General features: G+C 37.2%; 1 protein-coding gene across 3 annotated transcripts in view; it reads left to right on the forward strand.

Annotated features, from left to right (window-relative positions):
* The first annotated feature begins 3,178 nt into the window (after window positions 1–3,178).
* Window positions 3,179–24,792, forward strand: part of SUSD1 (sushi domain containing 1) — a 42,934-nt gene continuing 21,320 nt past the window's right edge. For 2 of the 3 annotated variants that reach the window (XM_070742427.1, XM_070742431.1), the window contains exons 1-6: window positions 3,243–3,457; window positions 7,617–7,748; window positions 10,511–10,657; window positions 11,555–11,734; window positions 19,463–19,642; window positions 20,822–21,001. In XM_070742427.1, coding sequence (XP_070598528.1) covers window positions 3,340–3,457; window positions 7,617–7,748; window positions 10,511–10,657; window positions 11,555–11,734; window positions 19,463–19,642; window positions 20,822–21,001 — 937 coding nt within the window. In that variant the 5' untranslated portion in view covers window positions 3,243–3,339. Of the gene's footprint in view, window positions 3,458–7,616; window positions 7,749–10,510; window positions 10,658–11,554; window positions 11,735–19,462; window positions 19,643–20,821; window positions 21,002–24,792 lie in introns of all 3 variants that reach the window. The other variant, XM_070742430.1, reaches the window with a different exon arrangement.

Genomic DNA, 24,792 nt, shown 5'->3' on the forward strand with positions numbered 1-24,792 from the left:
CTGAGGTGATGGCTCACGTGCCCAGAGAGGGTATTCTGTGCCACCTGTGGCATGCGTGCCATAGGTTTGCCATCATGGCTCTACCCTATATGTTATAACCGCTTTTGTATTCATGATGCAGAACAAATAAAAAACAATGATTGGAATTACAGGAGTTAAAAGGGTGCCTGGTTATGCTGTCCAATGGAATAGCACTTGGGTGTAGAAAAAAATAGCTGAAAGTGAAATGAGACTCTGAAATCCATACTTTTTCCCTGTGACGGTCTGTGAAAGCAAAAGTTAGAAACTTGGAAGAAACAGAATAGAAAGTGGGTTGATGCTTTGTGGACTTCGGTGCTCAGGAAATCGTACCTGAAAATACCTTAGATAGCTAAGAAAACAGATCGTTGAACAAATCAATCTAGAGCTATCATACTTTAGAGACTTTGTTTCTGCAGCACACTATAAAAAGACTTCGCTCTTTGGAAAAATCTATAATGCTGGGAAAGGTGAAGAGGAGAGGGCAATCAAAAACAAAGCGTAAGGATTTGGCTATAGTGGAGATAGGTGCACCATTGGAATCCCTGAAGGATCAAGTTGGGGACAGATCCTGCTAGGGAGAAAAATCTACATTATGTGCTCACTAACTGACTGATAGCACCTAAGCAAGAAAGCAAGCTTTAATTTATAGATTTATCTGGAACATTGTTCCAGAGGACCACCTGACTAAAACTTTCCCCACCATCCAGTCAGAACTGAATAAGCTTTTTGGATGAGAAACAAAATGTCTTCAAAAAACCCCCAAAAAGTCTAGTTGCCTCTTGAAAAATAATATTTGGGACAACCATAACCTGGATGATTGAGAATCTCCGTAGACACCTGATTAAAACTTACTAGTATGCAAGGCCATATTGGGGAATCCATTTGTAAGTCCCTTGCCTCACACTCTGTTGAATTATTTGGGGAATTCTTGGGTTTTGACACAGCAAAATCCTAGCTGGAATTCAGGAAATGACAGCATGCCTCTACAAAGATTGATTGTAGGCAGATCCTTTTTGGATAACTACTTCGCAAGTCTACCTGTAGAGAATAAGGGAGGTAATTTTGATAGAAACACTTAGAAACTGTTACCTAGTCAAGGATGCTGAAATATTTTTTTAAAAAATCTAGGAAACAAAATAATATTCAGAAGTGGTTTAAGCAAATACCTCCCTGATTTCTCCCCCTCTCCGATTCCTGAAGAAAAAGTAGTTAAACTTGAAAATTCTGACTTTATAGCCTATCTCAATAAAGTGTAATTCTACTCTTAACCGGGGAGTTGATTTTCTGCTCTTGAATTCCTAGTGTGGCTAATGTTGCCTCTATCTCTAAAGGCTATTCCTTGTCAACATGAGCTATATTTGGGAGCTAATTGCAAAAAGTAAATGCAAAAACTTTCCAGCTAGTAAAGGGAGAAAATGTTGCCAAAGGCAATACAAAAGATCCATCAGGAAATTAGATTAGAAGCCTCAAAATCCTGTTTGTGTTACATCCGAATCCTCATTCCCTTTCATTGGATTAGAACTGCACTATTGAAGGTGTTTTTTTAACACACAGGCAATGCCTGCAGTTTTCTTGCTCAGTTTGAAAACTCTGCTCTAAATCATACTATTATCAGTTGCACCTTCTGGAGAAAGGGATAATGTGGCTAGAAACATTCCCCAAACCTTTATAAGCCCAAGTATATTAACATATTTTTTGAAGTGTGATTATCTGAACAAGAAAAGGGTTTACAGTACTAGAAAAAGAAAAATCGTATGGCAATGAAATGTATGAAATCATGCAAGAAACCAGTTTACTATCTTTTTTCTGGCTGCTGGTTGAAACTAACTACTCCCTTGTAAAGTCAACCCATACTCTTATCAGGACAGCCACTTGGATAGAATGACCATATCGGAAAATAGTCCAGAACTGAAAGATCAAGATATGGTATTTTGTAGTTTTAAAGACTTAGCGGGTCTCTGTGGAAAATTCACATAATAACTAATACATTTGCAAACTATTCACATAATAACTAATACATTTGCAAACTTTTTTTTAAGAAAATAGAATTCTTTATTGGCCAAGTGTGATTGGACACACAAGGAATTTGTTTTGTTGCATATGCTCTCAGGGTACATAAAAGAAAATATACATTTATCAAGAATCATGAGGCACAACACTTAATGATAGTCATTCCTCCTCATTTTACCAGCTGATTAATTCTGGCCAAAGGTGAGAATTTTATTTAATTTATTTTTTTATTGATTGATTTTGTCCAATACACAATGAGGGTTTAAGTGGGTATACACATAGTAAAATACATAATGAAGGTTATAGAGGATATACTCATAGTAAAATACTATATCTAAGATAGAATAGAATAGAAAATATTAGAATAAAACATATCAATGAAAGAATAGAAGAGATAGAGGAATAGAAGAAAGGTATAGGAGATATAGGAGAGCAATAGGACAGGGGACGGAAGGCAATCTAGTGCACTTGTACTCGCCCCTTCTGACCTCTTAGGAATCTGGATAGGTCAACCGTGGATAATCTAAGGGTAAAGTGTTGGGGGTCTGGGGATGACACTATGGAGTCTGGTAATGAGTTCCACGCTTGTTACTGAAGCCATATTTTTTAGTCAAATTTGGAGCGGTTAATATTAAGTTTAAATCTGTTGTGTGCTCTTGTGTTGTTGTGGTTGAAGCTGAAGTAGTCGCCAACAGGCAAGGCGTTGCAGCAGTCTCTGCTCCAACTTTAGAAATGGTACTGATGAACCCCTCAAAGACTTTAAATCTCAAAAAGCCAGGCAAATCGATTCTAAACAACACCAGTGCAGCAAAATTCCCAGCCTATTAATTTCAGTCTCCCACTTCAGCCCTGGGCGGAGTGGGGAATGCGGGCAGGCCACACCTTCCTACATCTTCCATTCTGCAAACTCTAAAATGCTTTTGTTGCAGCCTCTTGGGTAACAAATTAAGCTCGTTGGGGGTTCATAGGCCCTAAAAGGGAGGCGGAAGAGCGGCCGTGAGGGGTACTCGGGTGGAGATGGGGAGCAATTCAGATGCTCGGGGAGGGGGTCTCTGTTGCTGCCCCCGATGGAAAGCGCAGGAAAGGTCCCGCCACACAACTTCCCACGCTTGGCGAGTGCTGGGCGCTTCCTTCCTGCAACCCACGAGGGTGACAAGCGGCAGGAGGAAGGGGGGAGAAGGCAGATTGGTGCTGAGGGAGGAAGAAAGAAGTAGAAGGTGACCGCGCCTTAGGCCGGGCCTCTCCTCGCCAGGGCCTCCCCGGAGCTGAGGCGAATTGAGGCGGGAAACAGTCGCTGCCGGAGGCGACATGGACTCGGGGCCGGTTGGGGCGACGCGAGCCCGTCGACGTCCTCAGTTCCTGCTGCTGGTCTTGTGGTGGGCGCTGCTGCTTCCGACCTGCTCTTCGGAGGAAGAGAAGAAACCGGGTAAGCGTCGCCGGAGCGGTGGGGGACTTCGCGTGGAATCCGGCACTTTTTGTGCGCTCGGCTCGGAGTTTTAATTCGGAGCGCCGCTCCCGCGCCCAAAACTTAGCTTTTGAAATATCCGAAGCCGGGTTTAGCGTAGGGTTGGGCAATTGCAGGCGGAGCCCCGGGGTCAATGTTTGCTGCTTCTCTCTCGTTATCCCTCCCACCCCCTCTCCCTTTCCCCTTCTCTCCCTCTCTCCTCCAAGCTGCTTTATTAAACATATTGGACTGTCAATACTAATAGAAATATTACTCATTATGATTACAACTCGATTGCAGGAAATACGACTATATTTTATTTATTTTATTTATTTATTTTGTCAAACACGTGTTAGATAGTACACATGAATATATTCATGATTTTAATACATGAAATGAATACAAGGACACGTGTTAGATTGTACACATGAATATAGACGTGATTTGAATGCATGGAATGAATACAAAAACAGGTATTGGATGGTACATATGAATATAAACATATTTGAATACATGAAATGAATATAAAAACATGTGTTAGATAGTACATATGAATATAAATGTGATAAGAATACATGGAATGAATACAAAAACACGTGTTAGATAGTGCATATGACTATAAACAGGATTTGAATACATGAAATGAATGCAAGAACACGTGTTAGATAGTGCATAAGAATATAAACATGATTTGAATAAATGAAATGAATACAAAAACACGTGTTAATACATATGAATATAAACATATTTGAATACATGAATACAAAAACCCGTGTTAGATAGTACATATGAATATAAACAGGATTTGAATATATGAAATGAATACAAAAACATGTGTTAGATAGTACATGTGAATATAAATGTGATAAGAATACATGGAATGAATACAAAAACCCGTGTTAGATAGTACATATGAATATAAACATGATTTGAATACATGGAAAGAATTTTAAAAAGGGTACATTTGGAAAGGGATGGTAATGGTAAGCATGCCGGTGTGCTTATGCACGCCCCTCTTACGAATGGAGTGTCAGGTCAACAGTAGACAGAGTCTAAAGTTAAAATTTTAAAATTTTAATTTTATTTATTTAAATAAATTAAAATTAAATAACTTCAACCTCAGAGCGGTTAATCCCTGGAATACACTACCTGACTCTTTGGTTTCTTCCCGAAACCCCCAAAACATTCACCTTAGACTGTCTACTGTTGACCTCACCCCACTGCTAAAAGGGGCGTAAGGGGTGTGCATAAGCACACCAACGTGCCTACTGTCCTTGTTCCTATGTCTCCCTTTATTTGTAACCATTTCATGTATTAATAACCATGTTTATACCTGTATCTGTTATCTATGCATGCTTAAACAAACAAACAAACAAACAAACAAACAAACACCGTGCTATAGAAAGGCTGAGGCAAGTTATCTTAAGATGGAAAAATAAGTTTTTTCCTGACAGAACAGTTAATCAGTGGAGCTAAGTTGTGGGTGCTCCAACACCAGAGGTTTTTAAGAAGAGGTTGGATAGTCATTTGTCTGAAATGGTATAGGGTTGCCTGCTTCTGCCGGGAGTTGGACTAAGTTCCTTCCAACTCTGTTACAGTGTTCCCTCGATTTTCGCGGGTTTGAACACGGTTTTTCAAAAAATATTAATAAAAAAATACTTTGCGGTTTTTTTCCTATACCACGGTTTTTCCCACCCAATGACATCATATGTCATCGCCAAGCTAATAATTTTTGCAAATAAATAACAAAAAAATTAATAATTATTATTAATAAATAATTATGTTTATAAATATCAGGATCACTAAGTGTCTTATTCAATGGTGAGTGCCAGTAATAATGGTGATTAAATGGTTGTTAAGGGAATGGGAAATGGTAATTTAGGGGTTTAAAGTGTTAAGGGAAGGCTTGTGATACTGTCCATAGTCAAAAATGGTGTATTTACTTCTGCATCTCTACTTCGCGGAAATTCGACTTTCGTGGGCGGTCTCGGAACGTATCCCCCGCGGAAATTGAGGGAACACTGTATTCCATTATTAAGCAGGGCTGCAGCAAGTCCCTAGAACAATGTGATAAATCAACCTACATATTGATCGCCAGATGTGTTGTGAAGGCCAGTCATCTACTTACTCTTCTGTTGTCTGAATAATGCTAAGAAAGTATCTCTGGTCATGTGCAGAATACACATGCATAAATTGCTCAAGAATGCATCAGATGTTTTGTTGTTTATTTAGAGGGAAAACCCTATCTATATAATAAATATAGGCCCAGAATGAATTCTACTTTTTCATAACATTTTCCAGACATATTTATTGCATTTCCCCCCTAACTTTCAGTGAGTAAAGATACGGTATTATTAAAAAATACAGTGGTCATTTCAACTGTGTCTCCTTTTTCCAATATGATGGGCCTAATCTTGATAGAGAGAAACCCCAAATATAGCAATGGCAAATTACATGGAGGGAGGGGAAGAGAGAGATGTTTGTGAACCATTGAGCTTGCCCAACATCTCCAAAATGAGGATGTTGTCTTCCAGCAAGCGTTGAACGTGGAAGCCACTCAGCACTTCATGCCAGGTTGCAAAATGTCCTTTTAAATATGTTATGCAAACCTTCCAGTTTGCAAGGTTTATATGGGGAACTTCCAGCAGGTCCAGTCAGTTTACCTAATAGTGAAGAAAGCTGGGAGTTGCAGGTCAATAAAATCACCTCCCTTTCTTATTTCTTTAGGTCAGGGGTCCCCAAACGTTTTACACAGGGGGCCAGTTCACTGTCCCTCAGACTGTTGGAGGGCCGGACTATAAAAAAACCCTATGAACAAATCCCTATGCACACTGCACATACCTTTTTTAAAGTAAAAAACAAAATGGGAACAAATACAATATTTAAAATAAAGAAGAAGTAATAAGTAATTAAGTAATAATTAAGCAATAAAGTTATTTAAAGTTCTTTATTAACAAGTAAATTTAAACTTAAATCAACAAACTCCATTTCTCCTTCCTTCCTTCCCTCCCTCCTTCCTCTCCACTTCTCTCTTCCCTCTTCCTTTTCTCTCATTTGTTTCATTTTCCTCTCCCTCGTTCTTTCCCTCCATCATTTTCTCATTTTTCTCTTTCTCTCTCTCTCTTTCCATCTCTCTCTTCCTTTCTCTCTCCCTCTCTATCTCTTTCTTTTTTTCTCTCTGTCCCTCTCTCTTTCTCTCTTCTCTCACTCACTCTCTTTCTAACTCTCCCTCTTTGTATCTCTCACACTTTCTCTCTCTCCCCCTCTCTCTATTTCTCCCTTTCTCTCTCTCCTCTTCATTTCTCTCTCCCTCTCTTTCTACATCTTTCTCTCTCTTATTATATTGATCGGTAAAATCTTGTGTGGTGCCACGGGCTGGTTAAAAGACCTCAGCGGGCCGCATCTGGCCGGCGGGCCGTAGTTTGGGGACCGCTGCTTTAGGTGATTCTAATGATTCTTTGTGTGCACACCTTTTAAGTTGATACTATTAGTCAATCTTAATCATTTCTGGATATGTAGACTTCAAGTTCCAGAATTCTCAGCAAGAGATATGCTGCCTAGGGATTTCTGAGAGTTTGACCACATGTACCAACCAAGTCTGAGAAGTACTGGTGTACATTATGCTTCTTCCAAATGTGCTGGACTACCAGATTAACATGGATAGACGGATAGTCTTTTGCCATGCTGATTGCTGATTTCAAATTTAAGGATCATAACCCAGTGCATTCTATTGTTACTAATTATCACTAGTATGATATGATTTCTTCTTACAACAAACTTATTAAATAACTTAGATTACAATAAAGCAACTGCTCCATGAGGGATTGAATTTAGGTCGCATTTTATAATCCTAATCTGTGGCTGCTAATTAGATATTGGGTGCATTTCTCTTAATTTAATTTAATTTAATTATTAAATTAAATCCCGCTTTTCATTGAGCTCAAAGCAGTGTATACAACACTAAAAATGCTAACAATTTAAAATATTTTATTCTAATGTATTTTAAAATATATGCTTGCTTTTTCTCCTCTTTGCTACTCTTTCCAGGTTCTCCCTGTTTTTCAGGTTTTTAGGTACCCCAGAAGGGTACAGTACTTCCCATCTTAATTTAGCACCCCCTTTTTTGTCTTGTTTTTTGCAGAAAACACCAACAATGAAATTTTTGATATTTGTGCTACTTGCCATGTAAATGCCACATGTGTGCAAAAAGATGACAAAGATATCTGTGAATGCAACTATGGATTTATTGGAAATGGAAGAACAATCTGTCATGGTAGGTGAATATTAACAAACTGTATCCAACTTAGAGAGTTCTACAATAATATGCTTTTAAATACACTGAAAATAAAAGTCAGATCGTGGAGGCAAAGACCACTGCCTTCCAATTAGGGACCACAATGCAGCAATTTTGGCCTCCCAGGGATGGCCATAGTTGTGGCCAGCATTATTGTGGAGTGTATGTCAACGTTCTGACTGATGAACCCAGCCAAAGCAAGCACAGCCGAGATGATCCAATCTCTCTGCAAAAATGTATTGAGTACATCATTTCAGCACTGTTGAGGGCAAAACCAGATCTAGCTAATTCCGCCGAAAACCCATATACTGTAATTAAAGTATAGATTTACCCTCCCCCTATTAGAATAGGTCACATTGTCCAATTGAGTCTGATTGTACTGTTATGAGAAAAAGTCTTTAGCTCTGGCAAGCATCTGCCGAACTGTCCTTGGTTCTCATGGCTGTCTTCTTGATATCTGGAGACTACATTCCATCTCCTCCTTTCCTCTCTCCAATTCGCTGGCAAGCTGAGAAGCGATTATTTATTTATTTATTGATTGATTGATTGATTGATTGATTGGATTTGTATGCCGCCCCTCTCCACAGACTCGGGGCGGCTAACAACAACAATAAAAACAGCATATAACAATCCAATACTAAAACAACTAAAAAACCCTTATTATAAAACCAAACATACATACAAACATACCATGCATAAAATTGTAAAGGCCTAGGGGGAAAGAATATCTCAGTTCCCCCACGCCTGGCGGCAGAGTTGGGTTTTAAGAAGCTTACGAAAGGCAAGGAGGGTGGGGGCAATTCTAATCTCTGTGGGGAGTTGGTTCCAGAGAGTCGGGACCGCCACAGAGAAGGCTCTTCCCCTGGGTCCCACCAAGCGACATTGTTTAGTTGATGGGACCCAGAGAAGGCCCACTCTGTGGGACCTAACTGGTCGCTGGGATTCGTGCAGCAGAAGGCGGTCCCTGAGATAATCTGGTCCGGTGCCATGAAGGGCTTTATAGGTCACAACCAACACTTTTAATTGTGACCGGAAACTGATCGGCAACCAATGCAGCCTGCGAAGTGTTGGTGTAACATGGGCATATTTGGGAAAGCCCATGATTGCTCTCGCAGCTGCATTCTGCACAATCTGAAGTTAAGGGTTGCAATAGCAAAAGCACACTTTGAAAATTGACAGGGTATGGATAATAGATCAAAAGTATACTTTAAACCTTGAGCTAAATGTGCAAGTAGTCCTCAATTTACAACCGTTAGTGTAATGATCATTTAAAGTTACAACGGCACTAAAAAAACTGACTTATGATCAGTTTTTGCACAGTCATCACAGCATTCCCATGATCATGTGATCTAAATTTGGGTGCTTGGCAAGTGATATGGCAACTGGCCACTGGCTCATGTGATCACTATATGAAATCTTCCCAGCTGGCTTCCAACAACCAAGGTCAGTGGGGGAAACCTGATTTGTGTCATGCCCATGTGATTCACTTAACAACTGTGGTTATTTCCTAAATTCTATAGCAAAAAGTGTCTTAAAATGAGGCACAATAACTGCCTTGCTTAGCAACATAAATTTTGGGTTCAGTTGTGGTCATAAGCCAAGGATGACCGTCCTGTACTGATTTTATTATGCAGACTTCCAGGAAATAGCAAGTATGAACTCAACCTGAAATACAAGGTGATCATTATTGTTTAAACATTGGAATCAATCCTTTAAGTATCTTCAGCCATTTCCCCTTAACTAAGCCTCCCATACATTGCTGAGATAAAAACAAGGACTGTTTTTTTTCTTTGTCCAGGCACTGGGAAATGTGAGGGTAATTTGTTTTCCATTTCTGATCTAAATAGTTTTTCTAGCCTGAGCTATTATATTGGGGAAAATGGATCCTTTTTCAGAAAATCTGCTCTACACTCAACTACAGATAGTCCTCGACTTACAACAGTTCATTTGTTCAGAGTTACAATGACAGTGAAAAAAAAAAGACTTGACCATTTTTTTACATTAACAACCATTGCAGCATTCCTATTGTCAACAGGTGGTAGGAGGAGCGTCAGTTGACCCCTGCACTTTTATTCATATGGACAAAAGGTCTGTGGTTTGTTTTACAACAGATCTGCCATTTTATCTTTTATTGAAGCTTTTCCTGCAGCTGTGTTTGAAACAAACAGATATTTTATGAAAGATGCTCACCAGTCACCAATCTTTTCCTTGGCTCTTCAAATGTCATATTAGTTAAGCACCTTGCACAATTTCCACCCAAAATCATATCTGGTTCTTCCATTATCAACATTCACCAGTCTGTACATGCTTCCCTACAACAGCTCAGATGATGCTAGTTTATAATTTCCAACATACCAGTTAGCCCTTTCATTCATAATTAAGCCTAAACTTTCACTTCCCTGAATGTGATTATCAATTCCACTTCCCTGAATGTGATTATCAATTCCACTTCCCTGAATGTGATTATCAATTCCACTTCCAAAAACCAGACAATTGTTATTCAAATCTATTGCATCCTCTCCAGTTAGTTTCTTTTTCTCTAACTTGTGTCTTTTTCTCTAACTTGTTAATTCATGTTAATAGTAACAAAATGATATTGCCTACTTGCTCTGGGTATTACACTGACACATATTAAGGATATTTTCATCCATTGTTAAAGTGGTAGAACAATATTATTTGTCTTATTATATATTATTATTAATTTGATTAACCTCTGTCATATATTTTAAATATATTGACAGATAAAAATGAATGTCTTTCTGGCATTTGCGGAGAACATGCTGTATGCCATAACACACACGGAAGCTATTACTGTGTTTGCCATGTAGGCTTCCAGGCTTCCAATAAGCATGGAACATTTATTCCCAATGATGGCACAAAATGTATAGGTAGGTATCATAACAGTAAATCATTAATATTTTTTCTGTTTTCGTTTAATTTAAAGTGCAGTTGTTACAATTAGTTTTAGTTTTGGTCGTGCTTTTTCATTGAGTAAATTTTAAACTTTGTGAGCAGAATGCATTTGTGTCTGATTCTCTTAAAATCTCATATAATTAATAGATTAAACAATGATTTTTTAAAATTTAACAGTAAGTTAACATCTCCAACATTTAGCAGAAGCAATAAAATATATTTGTATTGTATAGTATTGACGTTGCATGGATCATCCTTATGACACAATACTTAGATTTGCTAAAATTGATATATTACTTATTTATTCTTTGGATTTGTCAGAATAAACCACACAAAATGTGCTTATTTCTTTTTCCTTTATCAGTTCATCATTCTGTTCTTAAGATTTGCATTCTTCATATATCAGTAGCACATTTATTGCTTTTACTGATTATCAATTATTTAAACATATCAGGTGGGGATACATTGGTTTAAAATGGCAGAAGATGTGCAATGTTTTAAAAACCCATTTGTTTTAATTTTTAATTTATTTTTGCTTATATTACTAAGGAAAACACTATTTTTCTCACAATAAATCTCAGTCTGTTAAAGATCTGAACCCAGTAGGGAAGAGAATTATTTACATGGGTAATAACCAAAAAAATGGGAAGGGAATACCATTTCCTTCAAAGTTGCTTTTCATCTTAAGCAGGTAAAGTTATCTGATTCTTCGAATTTTGTTCACTTGTAGGCATTTGATTCTGAGGAAAATGAGACTTGGTGTTTTATATTTTCTCTCAAGGAACACTTCCCTCTCCAGTTGATAGATTTAGGGAAGTAAAAGTATTTGGGCTGAAGTATCTGAAATGTATTTTCCTTTCATTTTACTGCAGTTGTGGATTGTGGACCTCCACCTTATATTCCAAACACTCTGTCAGCTCCTGTGAATAAAACCACTTATGGAAACCAAATTCTTTATATTTGTCAGCCTAATTATGTCCTTGAAAGTGGAAACTCAGCTGCTGTTTGCAATGCCAAAGGAAAATGGGAAGGTGCAGATATAGTGTGTAAAGGTAAAGAGAGCATTTGAAAAATCCATTGATAAATGTAATTGTACCAATGAGAATAGTCACTTGTCAATCCATTTGGAAAAAAACGGTTCCTTTAAATCTCACAGAAATCAATGCCAACTTTATATAATTCCAAGATTTTCTGTGTTGTACCCACCCAGGATACAATGTCCCCTAGATATTTTTTTAAAGTTTACCTACTATTATTGGATTTTTATCCCTCCATTTTAATATACGACTTAAAGCAGTGAACATACCTCCTGCCTCTTATGTTATTCTTAATATATAATAGGAGTAGAGATCAGGGCTGAAATGCTCCCAGTTCGCTTGTGCCTGTTGGTTGTTGGAGAGCCAGTCACGAAGGCAGCATGAGGCTCCGCCCACCTGACCAGACACCATCCTTTGGGTTCTTTTATCCTCTGTCCATGTGCAAAACATTCTGTCCATGCGCAGAGGTAAAAGAACCCAAATGGCAGCATCCAGGCCAAGCCTCGCACTGGGTCTCCGATGACTGACAGGCACGAGCAAACCGGGAGCATTCACCCCTGGTGCAGATTATAAATGAAAATATGTAGTCAGCACTGGAAAGAGCTTTTCCCCATAGATGTTTTAAGATAGGGGGTGTCCAACTTCTGTAACTTTAAGACTTGTGGACTTCAACTCCCAGAATTCCCCACTGAGCATTCTTAAAGCCACAAAGCTTGGACATCGCTGTTTTAAGATATTGCACCAATCTTGGCTACTCGCTGTTGTTTGATTGTTTGCGGCCTAGGCTAGCCCAGGAGGTAGGCAAAGTTGGCTCTTCTATGACTTGTGGACTTCAACTCCCAGAATTCCTAAGAAAATCATGCTAGCTTAGGAATTCTGGGAGTTGAAGTCCACATGTCTACAAGAGCTAACTTTGCCTACCCCTGAGCTAGCCTAACACTATACTGCATAGGTGAGATTTCTCCAAAATTTCTCCTAGAGGAGCAAAAATGTTTGGCTGCTGACTTTGAGTTCAGTTTTGTTCATTAGACAGCGTCTCTGTGTGAAAAAAGGCTCTTACCTTTCCTACAGGAGACAATCCTGCACCATTGGCAGGTTTTAAAACTATGCTGTCTCTGCAGGTCTAAGATGGTCTTTTGTGATCATTCCTTTTCTTCTCCTGGTTCATGCTGCCTAATGATAGCATCAGTTCTATCTTTTGTATTTATTTTTAAAAATAAGTTTTACTGTGTTATTTTTAAATTAATTTTAATGAATGTCTCACTATGCGCTCTTTTGCTATGACATACTGATCCAGGCTGGCTTGTTTACATACTGTTTTCATACCATGTTTCAATGATATTCTCACAGTGTTTTTCAGAAAGTAAGAAAAAGATTAAATGTATATATACCCCCCCACCTATATATAGTAGTAATTTTTAATTAATTAGATTTGTTGTTGTGTTGTTTTTTGTATTTTGTGAGCCGCCCCGAGTCTTCGGAGAAAGGTGGCGTAGAAATCTAAATAATAATAATAATAATAATAATAATAATAATAATAATAATAATAACAACAACAACAACAACAACAACAACAACACACAAAAACTGCATAAAATACTTAGTAGGATTAAAACTCTATCAAAAAAACATAAGGAAAAAAAACCCTTTCCTGGTCTTTTTTAAATTATTATTAATTTTATTTTTTAAAACTACAAAACAATATTAACACAGCAAAACACATCAACAAAAACATATATTCACTTTTTACAACAGTTTTGTCATTATTTATTCTCTTATTTACATTTTCCCTTTTTAAACTTCTGTAATTGTCTTTGTATTTGTTGAGCTATGTGCACATTTCTGTCTTTATTTCTTCACATTTATTACTTATAAGACCCTTATTTTGTATTCATCCTGTTTCTTTTTTCACCTTTCAAAACCATTGAATTTAATTTCTATTTCTTATCTCTAAATTTATCCCAAAGTAAATAATACTCTGTCTCTTTGTTTTCCTTTATTTCTTTTGTTAATTTGTCCATCTCTGTGCAGTCAAGCATTTCCCCTATCCATTCTTCCTCAGAAGTTTTGGAAATAACTGTTTTGTATTCTCATCCCATAAAAATATGTGCCATCCCGTTTGCAGATTGATTGATTATTCATTCATTCATTCATTCATTCATTCATTCATTCATTCATTCATTCATTCATTCATGTATGTATTGGACTTTTATGCCAATTATGGCCTTGTATCACTAAAATTATTTTATTTTTTAGTTCAATCCAATCTTTTAGCCAAATTAAAGTAGCTTCGTTGTAGTATACATGTATTTCCAATTCCGGTAATGCCAATCCCCCTCTATCTTTTGGTATCCTGCAAGAACTTTAGCTTAATCCTACTTTTTTTTTTCTTGCCACATGAATTTGGTGACCAATTTATTCAAATTTTCAAACAAAAAATGCCTAATTTGATTGGGATAACTTAAAACAAAAATAGTACTCTCTTGAGTATGTGCATTTTATTCGTAGCGATTCTTTCTAAAAGTGAGATTTGTAAATTTTTCCAAGTTTTTAAATCTTTTTTTATTTGTAGCAACAATTTATCATAATTATCTTCCTTAATCTTCCACTTTGCTGTAAGGTAAATTCTTAAATATTTTATTTTCTTAGTTATTTGTATTTTTATTTTATCTTCCAATTCCATTTCTTGTCTCTTTGTAAGATTTTTAGTTATTAATTTAGATTTGTTATTATTTATCTTAAATCCTGCTACTTCGCCAAATTCCTCTATTTTTTGTATCAATTTCAGTCCTGTTTCTATAATACTAAGTCATTAGCAAAAGCTTGGACCTTATACTCTTCCATTCTAATTTTTAAAACTGTTATTTCTTGGTCTTCCCTAATTTTTATTAATAGTATTTTTAATGAGAGAATAAATAGAAGAATAGAGAGTGGGCATCCCTGTTGTACTTCTTTGGTTATGTCATTTTTTTCTGCAATGTCATCATTTATAATTACTCTAGCTATTTGTGTGATATAAATTCGCTCAATCATCCTTTCAAATTTTGGGCCAAATTCCATATTTATTAATTGTGTTGTAATAAATTCCCAGTAGAAATTGCCAAAAGCCTTTTGGGCATTAAAAGAAAACCAGTGAAGTTTGTCTCTCAGAATAGCTCTCATAAAATTCCAAGGTATTCATTATAATCCTCATGTTATTTTTTATTTGTCGTCCTGCAAGAAATCCATTTTGATCTTTATATATAAAATTATTCAGTATCTATGATCTTTTTTGCAATTTTCTTAGAGATAGACCCAGGATGTTGTCTACTTATAATATGTGCAAAATGGTTTTATGTGCAATTTAGTTAAAATTTAGATACTGCCTTTGTTTTGATGAATAATAGTTTACAACATTAACTTTTTAACAACAGCTATCAGTTTATTGATCCAAACATGACAGACTGCCTGAACTGAAAATGATTCTTTTTAGCAAGATATATTCAGATGAAATGAATAAGGATATAAGAATTCCAACAAGGGAACTAATTTTTCACTGCAGAACATATTTCTTTCAGTTTATATAGAAACATAGAAACATAGAAGTCTGACGGCAGAAAAAGACCTCATGGTCCATCTAGTCTGCCCTTATACTATTTTCTGTATTTTATCTTAGGATGGATATGTTTATCCCAGGCATGTTTAAATTCAGTTACTGTGGATTTATCTACCACGTCTGCTGGAAGTTTGTTCCATATTAGGAAAAAGACCTTTTGAATCTTTCTCACAACGTCATTGTGAACTAAAAGCACGATAGCTCCCTTTCTTGATAACAGAGAAGTCTACATCTGGCTGTTTACATAACAGTCATTTGAATCTTTATCAGTCTGAGAACCAATTTTTACACAAGTTGTGGTTAATCACCACAGAAATGAATTTTCCCAATACAGTGGAACCCCGACATAAGAGCTGCTCGACTTAAGAGCTACTCGAGATAAGAGCTGGGAGAGGAGAGACATTTTTTTATTTTATTTTATTTATTACTTGGATTTGTATGCCGCCCCTCTCCGCGATACGAGCCGAGAAGAGCCGGGCTGGCTTACTTTCCTTCCTTCCCGCGCTGATGCAGAGCCACTCGAACAAAGCGTCGCGCCCCTCTGATGCTTTCGGCGGCTTCCGAAGCGACGCTGGGCTCTTTTGCCGCCAAAAGCGTCAGGGGGGCGTGACGCTTTGTTCGAGTGGCTCTGCATCAGCGCGGGAAGGAAGGAAAGTAAGCCAGCCCAGCTCTTCTCGGCTCGTATCCCGGCACTTGGTGAGTGGAGAGGCGGTCGCCTCCCCTGCCGCCCCACTCTGGGGGTCCTTGGCTTCTGCTGGGGGTGGGGGGATCCGAACGCTGTTTTGAATTTCACATTCCGAGTGGCCCAAACGCCAAAGGCGAACTTCCGCACCTCAGGAGTTAGCTCGCAAACGGCGCGGCTGTTTTAAAACATCGCTGCCGGCCTGGGGGGGGAGAGGGAAAGGGGGGAGAGGGGGGAGAGAAAGAGAGAGGGAGAGAGAGAAAGAGAGAGGGAAAGGGGGGGAGAGGGGGGAGAGAGAGAGAGGGATAGAAAGAGAGAGAGAGTGAGAGATGCTCAGTGAGCCTTTCTTTGAAGTTGCCTTTCTTTCTTTCTTTCTTTCTTTCTTTCTCTCTCTCTCTCTTTCTTTTTCTCTCTTGCTCTCTTGCTCTTTCATTCTTTTTTCTTTCTCTTTCTTTCTTTCTTTCTCTTTCTTTCTTTCTTTCTTTCTTTCTCTTGCTTTCTTTCTTTCTCTTGCTTTCTCTCCTTCCTTCCCTCCTTCCATTTCTTTCATTCTCCCTCTCTATTTTTATTTCTCTTTCATTTTCTTTCTTTCTCTCTTGCTTGCTTTCTTTCTTGCTCTTTTTCTTTCTCTCTTTTACCTTCCCTTCCTCTATTTCTTGCTTTCCTTTTCCTTCCTCCCTTCTTTCCTCCCTCTACAGGATTGGGTGGCAGTGAAGTTACTCTCCCCTTTTATAAGTTTCCTTGCTTCCTTCCTCTGTTCCTGTCCCTTCACCCTTTCTTTCTTCCTTTCTTTCTTTCTTCCTTCCTTTCTTTCTTTCCTCCCTCCATTTCTTGCTTTCCTTTTCCTTCCTCCCTTCTTTCCTCCCTCTACAGGATTGGGTGGCAGTGAAGTTGAATAAATAACTACAGTTTAATGAATAAAAATAAAAGTTTGCCATGTTGATTGTTTTGGGTAAAAAGAGGAAGGGAAGGAAAGCTCTCAGCTTATCATCTTATTAATAAGTAAAGTTACATTTATTCTTGCAATGTCTTTTTGCATAATTTAGACTAACTTTGTGAGTTTTTTGAGGGCTGGAACCAATTAAAATTATTTACATTAATTCCTATGGGGAAAAGTCGTTCGAGATAAGAGCTGCTCGACTTAAGAGCGCAGGTCCGGAACGAATTAAACTCGTATCTCGAGGTACCACTGTACCTCATTATAGCTATATTAGAAGAGATAGGACTATTAAAATATAATAGGTGTTTCATAGCAGGGTATCTGAATATGGCTTGTGCTAGGCTACTTTCAGAATATGTCATGCAGCTTTCTGAAACTATACTATTTTTTTATTGAAGTAATGGGTATAACAGCATAACTGAGCTTTTAGAATTAAATCTTCTCTTTCAGAAACTGCCTGAGACTTCACATCCTAGCTCAGCTTTCAACTTTCAGTTACATGGTAGTTCATACATAGAAACATAGAAGACTGACGGCAGAAAAAGACCTCATTATCCATCTAGTCTGCCCTTATACTATTTTCTGTATTTTATCTTAGGATACCGCCACCACTTATATTCTATTGTATGCCTTTCCTGCCATCTTCCCTTTAAACTGTGACAGTTGGGGCTCTCAGTTTTTCTCCCATCTGTTATGGTGACTAAAAGGTAAAAATGGGAAAAGAAACAAAATTAGAAGAGTCACAGTTTCTAGATTATGTAAGAGCCTTTGTGGCACAGTGATTAGAATGCGGCATTGTGGACTGACTCTACCCATAGCCTGGGGTTCAATTCTGACTACCTCAAGGTTGACTCAGCCTTCCATCCTTTTAAGGTCAATAAAATAAGGACCCAGATTGTTGGGGGCAATATGCTGACTTTGTAAACTGCTTAGAAAGTGCTGTAAAGCACTATGGAGCAGTAAATCAGTCTAAGCGCTATTGCTATATTTTAGACCACAAGATATTAATGAAGAAAATAATAAATCAGTCACATCCTGGAGGAGAAATATAAAAGAAGGCTAAGTTTATCTAAAATTTCTTATTTGCATAAGAAATAAACAGAAGAGACAATAAGGGCTAACAAGCTTCACACAAAGAGATGCATTCTAGCACACTTTTCTGCCTTAGATGTCTGTTTATTTCCCTGTACTTTAATCAAAATTTCAGAAAAGTTGTGTTGGTTATTTCTTTTTCCTCGTTCTGATATCCAACTACTCATTTTCTTCTCTGCTCTAATTCTGCTTCAATATTTAAAATAATCAATGAGATTCCTCGGTGAGGTTCTGTGACGGACCAGTTGCCTCCAAAGTAGCAGATTAGTGAAGTGAACACTGGTCAGCAGTGATTTCTGGTCAGTGTAAGTCTTTCCAGATAAAGGAGAGCAGGAGAGATCGCTCATCTGCAGGAGACTGCAGGATGGAGGTCTTGCGGTTTCCCATGAGTAGGTGGGGTCTATAGAAGAAACATCATCCTTGCCATCTCAATACATGGCTTTGTATCCATTATCTTTTCCCCCCCTCCTCAGTAGAGAGGGTGGGTTGAAAACTGATTCCTGGTGTACTGGCCATGAGTGTACAACATTGCTGGTAGGTTGTGTCTAACTTGTATATGTGTATTGAGAATGTCTGTAATCTGTTTGAGAAGATGGACATTCTGTGCCTGAGCTAGCAGCTTGTGCAAGCTGCAGACAACATATAGCCTCTCTTAAAAGAGACTTAATAGATCAACTGGCTTAAAACTGCTGTCAGTTTTAGGAGTACCTATGAAGTGGACAATCATGCTTAAACGTGACATGAACAAATAATAATAATAATAATAATAATAATAATAATAATAATAATAATAATAATAAATTTATTGTCATTGTCAAAAACAACGAATTGTAATTGGCAACGAAAGTCGTGTGACACCCAGAGATCAGTCCCACCATGCATAAAATCAGAATAGGTAAATTTAAAAATAGAATAAAAAATAGAATAAAAAATAGAATAAATGTCCCACCCACTACAAATTCCCCACCCTGAACCACTCAACCATCTACATGACAAACCGAGTAATATTGTCCAACAGTTCACTGATGGTGACCCTTTAGTTAGTTGTTAAGTGTGAGTATAGCTCTGGGATAAAAACTATTCAGGAAACGTATGGTCCGAGTTCTAGTTGTTCTATATCTTCTGCCAGAAGGCAACAATTCAAAAAGATTGTAAGCAGGATGAGAAGAGTTATACAGAGAATATGCCAATAGAGGAACATGTATGGTAGACATTATCCCTGTCTTTCTAGATCCATTTTATCTCACAGTTCCATTGCATTGGCAAGGGTGTATTTATGTGAAGTACATAAATAAATGTAATATGTAGATTCTTATTTATTTTATTTATTATTTGGAATTATATGCCGCCCCTCTCCGAAGACTTGGGACTCTTATTAAACTATTGGATATGCGTTCAATTTTCAATACTTTGTTTTATCTCCTGTCCCTTTAGAAATAAACTGTGGAAAACCACCATGGCTACCAAATGCAGACATTATTTGGAATAACAGAACAACGTTAGGGAGCACCGTATACTATAAATGCAAGGATGGATTTCAGTCTTTCGGAGAACATAATTTTTCACAATGTAAAAAATCTCACAAATGGGAAAACATTAGTTTTGAATGCAAGGGTAAATATATTATCTGTTACTTTTATTCAAATATTTTTAATGGGTAAATAAAATCAAATATCTGCTCCAAATCCAGGATCATATTTGATTCCTTCTCTGCAGTCTCTAGAGCCCCTTCTTACCATACTGTCCAAAATTGGTGACATAATTTTAAAACAGCAATACTGAAAATTACAGCATATACCCTAACATAGGGTTAAAACACCCTCTTCAATAGGAAAAAATAGAAAATTCATTCCCCACTAGATAGTGACGTAATCTTGCCCACATCCTGTCTATTGCCATGGCACCAGAAGGTTGTTTTTACATCATAAATACAATTTTCTTTCTGAGGAAAAAGTCTCATTATTATTGTCAAGTTGTTCAGTCCTGATAACACAACCAGTAACTAGTTTAGAATCAGAATGGTTATATGAAAAGTACATTTTCGGTAGATGATTCTCATCTCCTCCATTCTAATGGCTGATTCATAGTTTCCACTTTTAACTTTGGTTATAGGCAGATGTTCCTTATCCAGACAACCATATTTTCCTGCCAACATTATGCTGTTAAACATTAGCTATTACAATATCTATCCAATGAATTTAAGTGTTTGCAGCATGGAAGCCTTCACCTATACAACTGTTCATTCATTATTTTCTCCATCACTTCACATGAAACCCAGTGTGGCTTCAGTGCTGCAGATATTTATGCTGAGTGTATGTGTATTTGCCACCTGTAGCCAGTGCCACTCAAATGACACTGGTTGCAGGGGAGTTTATTTGGTGTTTTGGAAGGCTCCAAATAAGGAATGTATAAACAAGACTAATATTAGGGTCATCAGATCTGGGGTGTAAAATTACAGTCAATGGTGCACTTTTCAAGATACTATTCATTTTACTTATAGCCTTGTTTTCACTTTATCCTTAAAAACCAACTCTTAAAGCAGGAAGCTTATTCTGTATCTAAAGCTGATTATAATCAATTGATTGGGAATTAGTAGGGAGTTTTATAGTAGTGACCTCTCTGCTTCATCCTGCTTGCCACAATTGGGAGTTTGGGACAAATTATAGAGCACAGTACTCTAAACACTGGACTCTTAAAAAGAATCCATTTAAAATAAAGGAATAAGCCCCCCTGATGTAGTACAATATTGCAAAGTGTGTTTCTTAATAAAAAATTCCTTCTCATCCCATTTAGAAATCAACTGTGGCCAACCTCCTGTACTGCCTTTCTCAAACAGGATGTGGAATGGGTCTATTCATCCAGGAAGCACTGTAGAATACAACTGCATAAAAGGGTTCTATCCCACAGGGACAAAAAGTCATTCAGTTTGCACCAGAAATGGGTCTTGGGAAATGTTGGATTTAAGATGTAAAAGTAAGTGCCTAATAAAATCCACAGTGAGATTGTTCTAGACGTTGTGTATATCATTTATTTTATTTCATTGTTACATTCATAGTGTTACAGTCTGCATTGGTTGCCGATCAATTTCCGGTCACAATTCAAAGTGTTGGTTATGACCTATAAAGCCCTTCATGGCATCGGATCAGAATATCTCCGGGACCGCCTTCTGCCGCACGAATCCCAGTGACCGGTTAGATCCCACAGAGTTGGCCTTCTCCGGGTCCCATTGACTAAACAATGTCATCTGGTGGGTCCCAGGGGAAGAGCCTTCTCTGTGGCAGCCCCAACTGTCTGGAACCAGCTCTCCCCTGAGATTAGAACTGCCCCCATCCTCCTTGCCTTCCGTAAACTCCTTAAAACTCACCTCTGCCGTCAGGCATGGGGGAATTGAGGCATTCCCCCCCCCCTCTCCCCCGGGCCTATACAATTTATGTATGGTATGTCTGTGTGTATGTCTGGTTTAATAATGGGGTTTTTAAATGTTTTTTAAAACTATTAGATTTGTCATGAATTGTTTTATTGTATGCTGTGAGCCGCCCCGAGTTTACGGAGAGGGGCGGCATACAAATCTAATAAGTAAGTAAGTAAGTAAGTAAGTAAGTAAGTAAGTAAGTAAGTAAGTAAGTAAGTAAGTAAGTAAGTTAGTTAGTTAGTTAGTTAGTTAGTTAGTTAGTTAGTTAGTTAGTTAGTTAGTTACGGTGGATATATCACTCTGAAAACGGGAGAACAATATTATAGATATTTCCTGACCTAAGAACAGAAGCTATTTGTTTGAGTTCCTCAAATATCTGAGCTACAATTTCAATTTTTTCAAAGAGATCTCCCAGTTCCTCAGAGTTCATTTAGAGTAGTGTGTGTGTGCACGCACATGTGTATTTCATCAACTGGCAGAACTTCACTGTTATTTTTAGATTCAGAAGCTAAGCTAGGCTAGAGCTGGTTAGTGCTTTGATGAAAAATCACTGGAGAATTCAAGGATTTTGGAGACCAGATTGTGGAATAGAATAGACATTCTGAAAAGAAAATGCATAGAGTAGTCTGCATTAATAGTCAAGAATTGAGATTTTTATCTATCTTTTATTTTGAACATCCTCAAGGTGGTGACTTCATTGGCCAGTTTAGGAAAGGCAAGGCTATACAGTTTCAAATTAAGATGCATAAGGACATAGTAACTTATACAATGGTACCTCTACCTAAGAACGCCTCTACTTACAAACTTTTCTACATAAGAACCGGGTGTTCAAGATTTTTTTGCCTCTTCTCAAGAACCATTTTCCACTTACAAACCTGAGCCTCCTAAACTGTAACTGGAAAAGGCAGGGAGAAGCCTCTGTGGGGCCTCTCTAGGAATCTGGGAGGAAAAAGGATTAGAAAAGGCAGGGAGAAGCCTCTGTGGGGTCTCTCTAGGAATCTCCTGGGAGGAAACAGGGCCTCCACCCTCCCTGTGGTTACCCCAATCACATGCATTATTTGCTTTTACATTGATTCCTATGGGAAAAATTAAGCTCGTAAGTAGCGGTACCACTGTACATGTAAAAACAAAAAGATTTTTGACGAACATTGTAGAACTAGAAGTGAATATTTAGAACAATCCTTCCCGTAGCCTGATATATAATATATTGAATTATAAGAACAACTATCAGATTAGGTTATGATAACCTACTGGCTTTTTATTTAGTAGTTACTTATAGCATTGAGTCTCAAATTTTAAATAACTATGTTAAGGACAAGTTTAGTAAATCTTAATAGTTTTTGCTGTTAAGATTGATTTATACTGTGATAGACTGTAGAGGGAATCATTGTTAAACTACAGTGAAATGAAGTATATTATCTATGACACATTTTCCATCCCAAGTTTCCCCCCCAATAATTTTATTAAAAATTATATTTAAGAAATAAGGAAAATACAAAAAACTAATGTAGAAATACACACAAACGTGCACAAAGATGAAAAATTGGAAGAAAAAACTTAACCCTTCATTTCTAGCAAGTATAGCCAAAATTAACATCATCACTTTTCTGTAAACCCATCTATAAATTTTCAGTTACTTTTATTAACCTTGCTGTTGTGTTCGCATTTACTTTAAACTTGTAGTGTTTCAGGTGTAATGAAGTGTAACAATCAGTGCGTAGCAAAAAGAAAACAAAATGAAAAAAAAACCCACACTCATAGTAAGAACCCCTCAAACGAGAAAAAGTCAATTACTGGTAATCACAATTTTGAGATCTGCATGATCTACAGGTCTTAAATTTCATTTCGGGTCATGTTGACCTGAGCAGAACAGCAAGGTTAATCAGGAAAAGTCCACTAAGATTTAACAGAAATAACAACTTATGTTTATTTTTCTGCACAAGCAAAATCCCCCTAACTGTCTCTTCCAATAATACTCGAAGTCCAACCCCAATTAACAATTAAATATTGTAAAAGATAGTTTTACAAATTAATTCATTCCATTAATTAAACATTACCAAAATTAACACTCATCATCCAATCCCTGTCAAAAAAGACTCCCATTAGAGATCACCAGAGATAACATTATAAAACAAGATTGTATTTTTATTTCTTTCCGCCAGTGATCTTTAAGCCTCACCAATAAAATTTCAACATATACTTTCTTGTCTCTTTTCTCAGAATTCTTTTCATCTGTATTAAAATCTTTTTACAGTTGCACTGAAACAACTCCAGGAAATTCATCAAGTCCAATGTTAAAAATAATGCACATCCTTCTTTTGGTTTTTTATTCATGTATCTTTTAAATTTTTAAATTCATATTTCATTTGTAAATCTAGTACAGTATTTTCCTCTCTTTCTTATAAGGTGTAGTTTTAAAATCCACCTTAAAGTTTGTTTCAATTTCATTCAGTAGGTTTTTTTTTCCTTTTCAATTACAGTAGTACCTTTTGGTTCCATTATAAAATGAATATTTTATTATTTTCTAATTAATATTTTAAGAACTTCTCGGGCCCAAACATAACATTTCCATTAACATTTCCCTTAAAGCTATCTAAATATTTAGATTATGTCACCCAGTCACCCTTCTTAATCTCTTTATAAGACTGGTTTGAAAAGAAGGTTTGTTAAGTTTTTAATGGTATAGTTTTGAAGTCTTGCATTTAACAGAACAGCACTGGCATCCAGTGGCCTTTTTTATTAACAGCATGCATATTTATTTGTTTATTTGTTCTTTCCTTCCTTCCTTCCTTCCTTCCTTCCTTCCTTCCTTCCTTCCTTCCTTCCTTCCTTCCTTCCTTCCTTCTTTGATAAATCTAATATTGTAGATTGAAACTAAACTGAGCCTTGGGGCGTAATATGAAGTTAAGAGAATATGATTCTTCTAGAGTGCCTTATTTTATCTTACAAAGAGCTTCATTTCCAGTAATTCACAGAGGAAACGTTTTGGTTGTAATGGGAAAAAATGTGTATGCCGCCCCAAGTCTACGGAGAGGGGCGGCATACAAATTTAATAAATAAATAAATAACAAATAAATATATATCTGCCTATTGGGGCTTCTTTTTGATCTGGAAAGAATTGTAGAGTTTGATGTCACATATTATATTAGTGATTTGGAAGATAAGAATTAATTACTTATTTATCAACTAAAGCAGAATATTTTAAGTTACATAATTAATGCATGTTGCCCCCCTGGTCCATGGAAACACCTCTCCATAGAACCCGCCCCTGATTCTCAAAAGGTTGGGGACCCGGCTGATCTAAGACATATTTCTTATGTGAATGGTGAAGTGAGAAGGAAAAATGCTGTGT

The sequence above is a fragment of the Erythrolamprus reginae genome, chromosome 2 (genome assembly GCF_031021105.1).
Source record: "Erythrolamprus reginae isolate rEryReg1 chromosome 2, rEryReg1.hap1, whole genome shotgun sequence".
NCBI classification, from domain to species: Eukaryota; Metazoa; Chordata; class Lepidosauria; order Squamata; family Dipsadidae; genus Erythrolamprus; species Erythrolamprus reginae.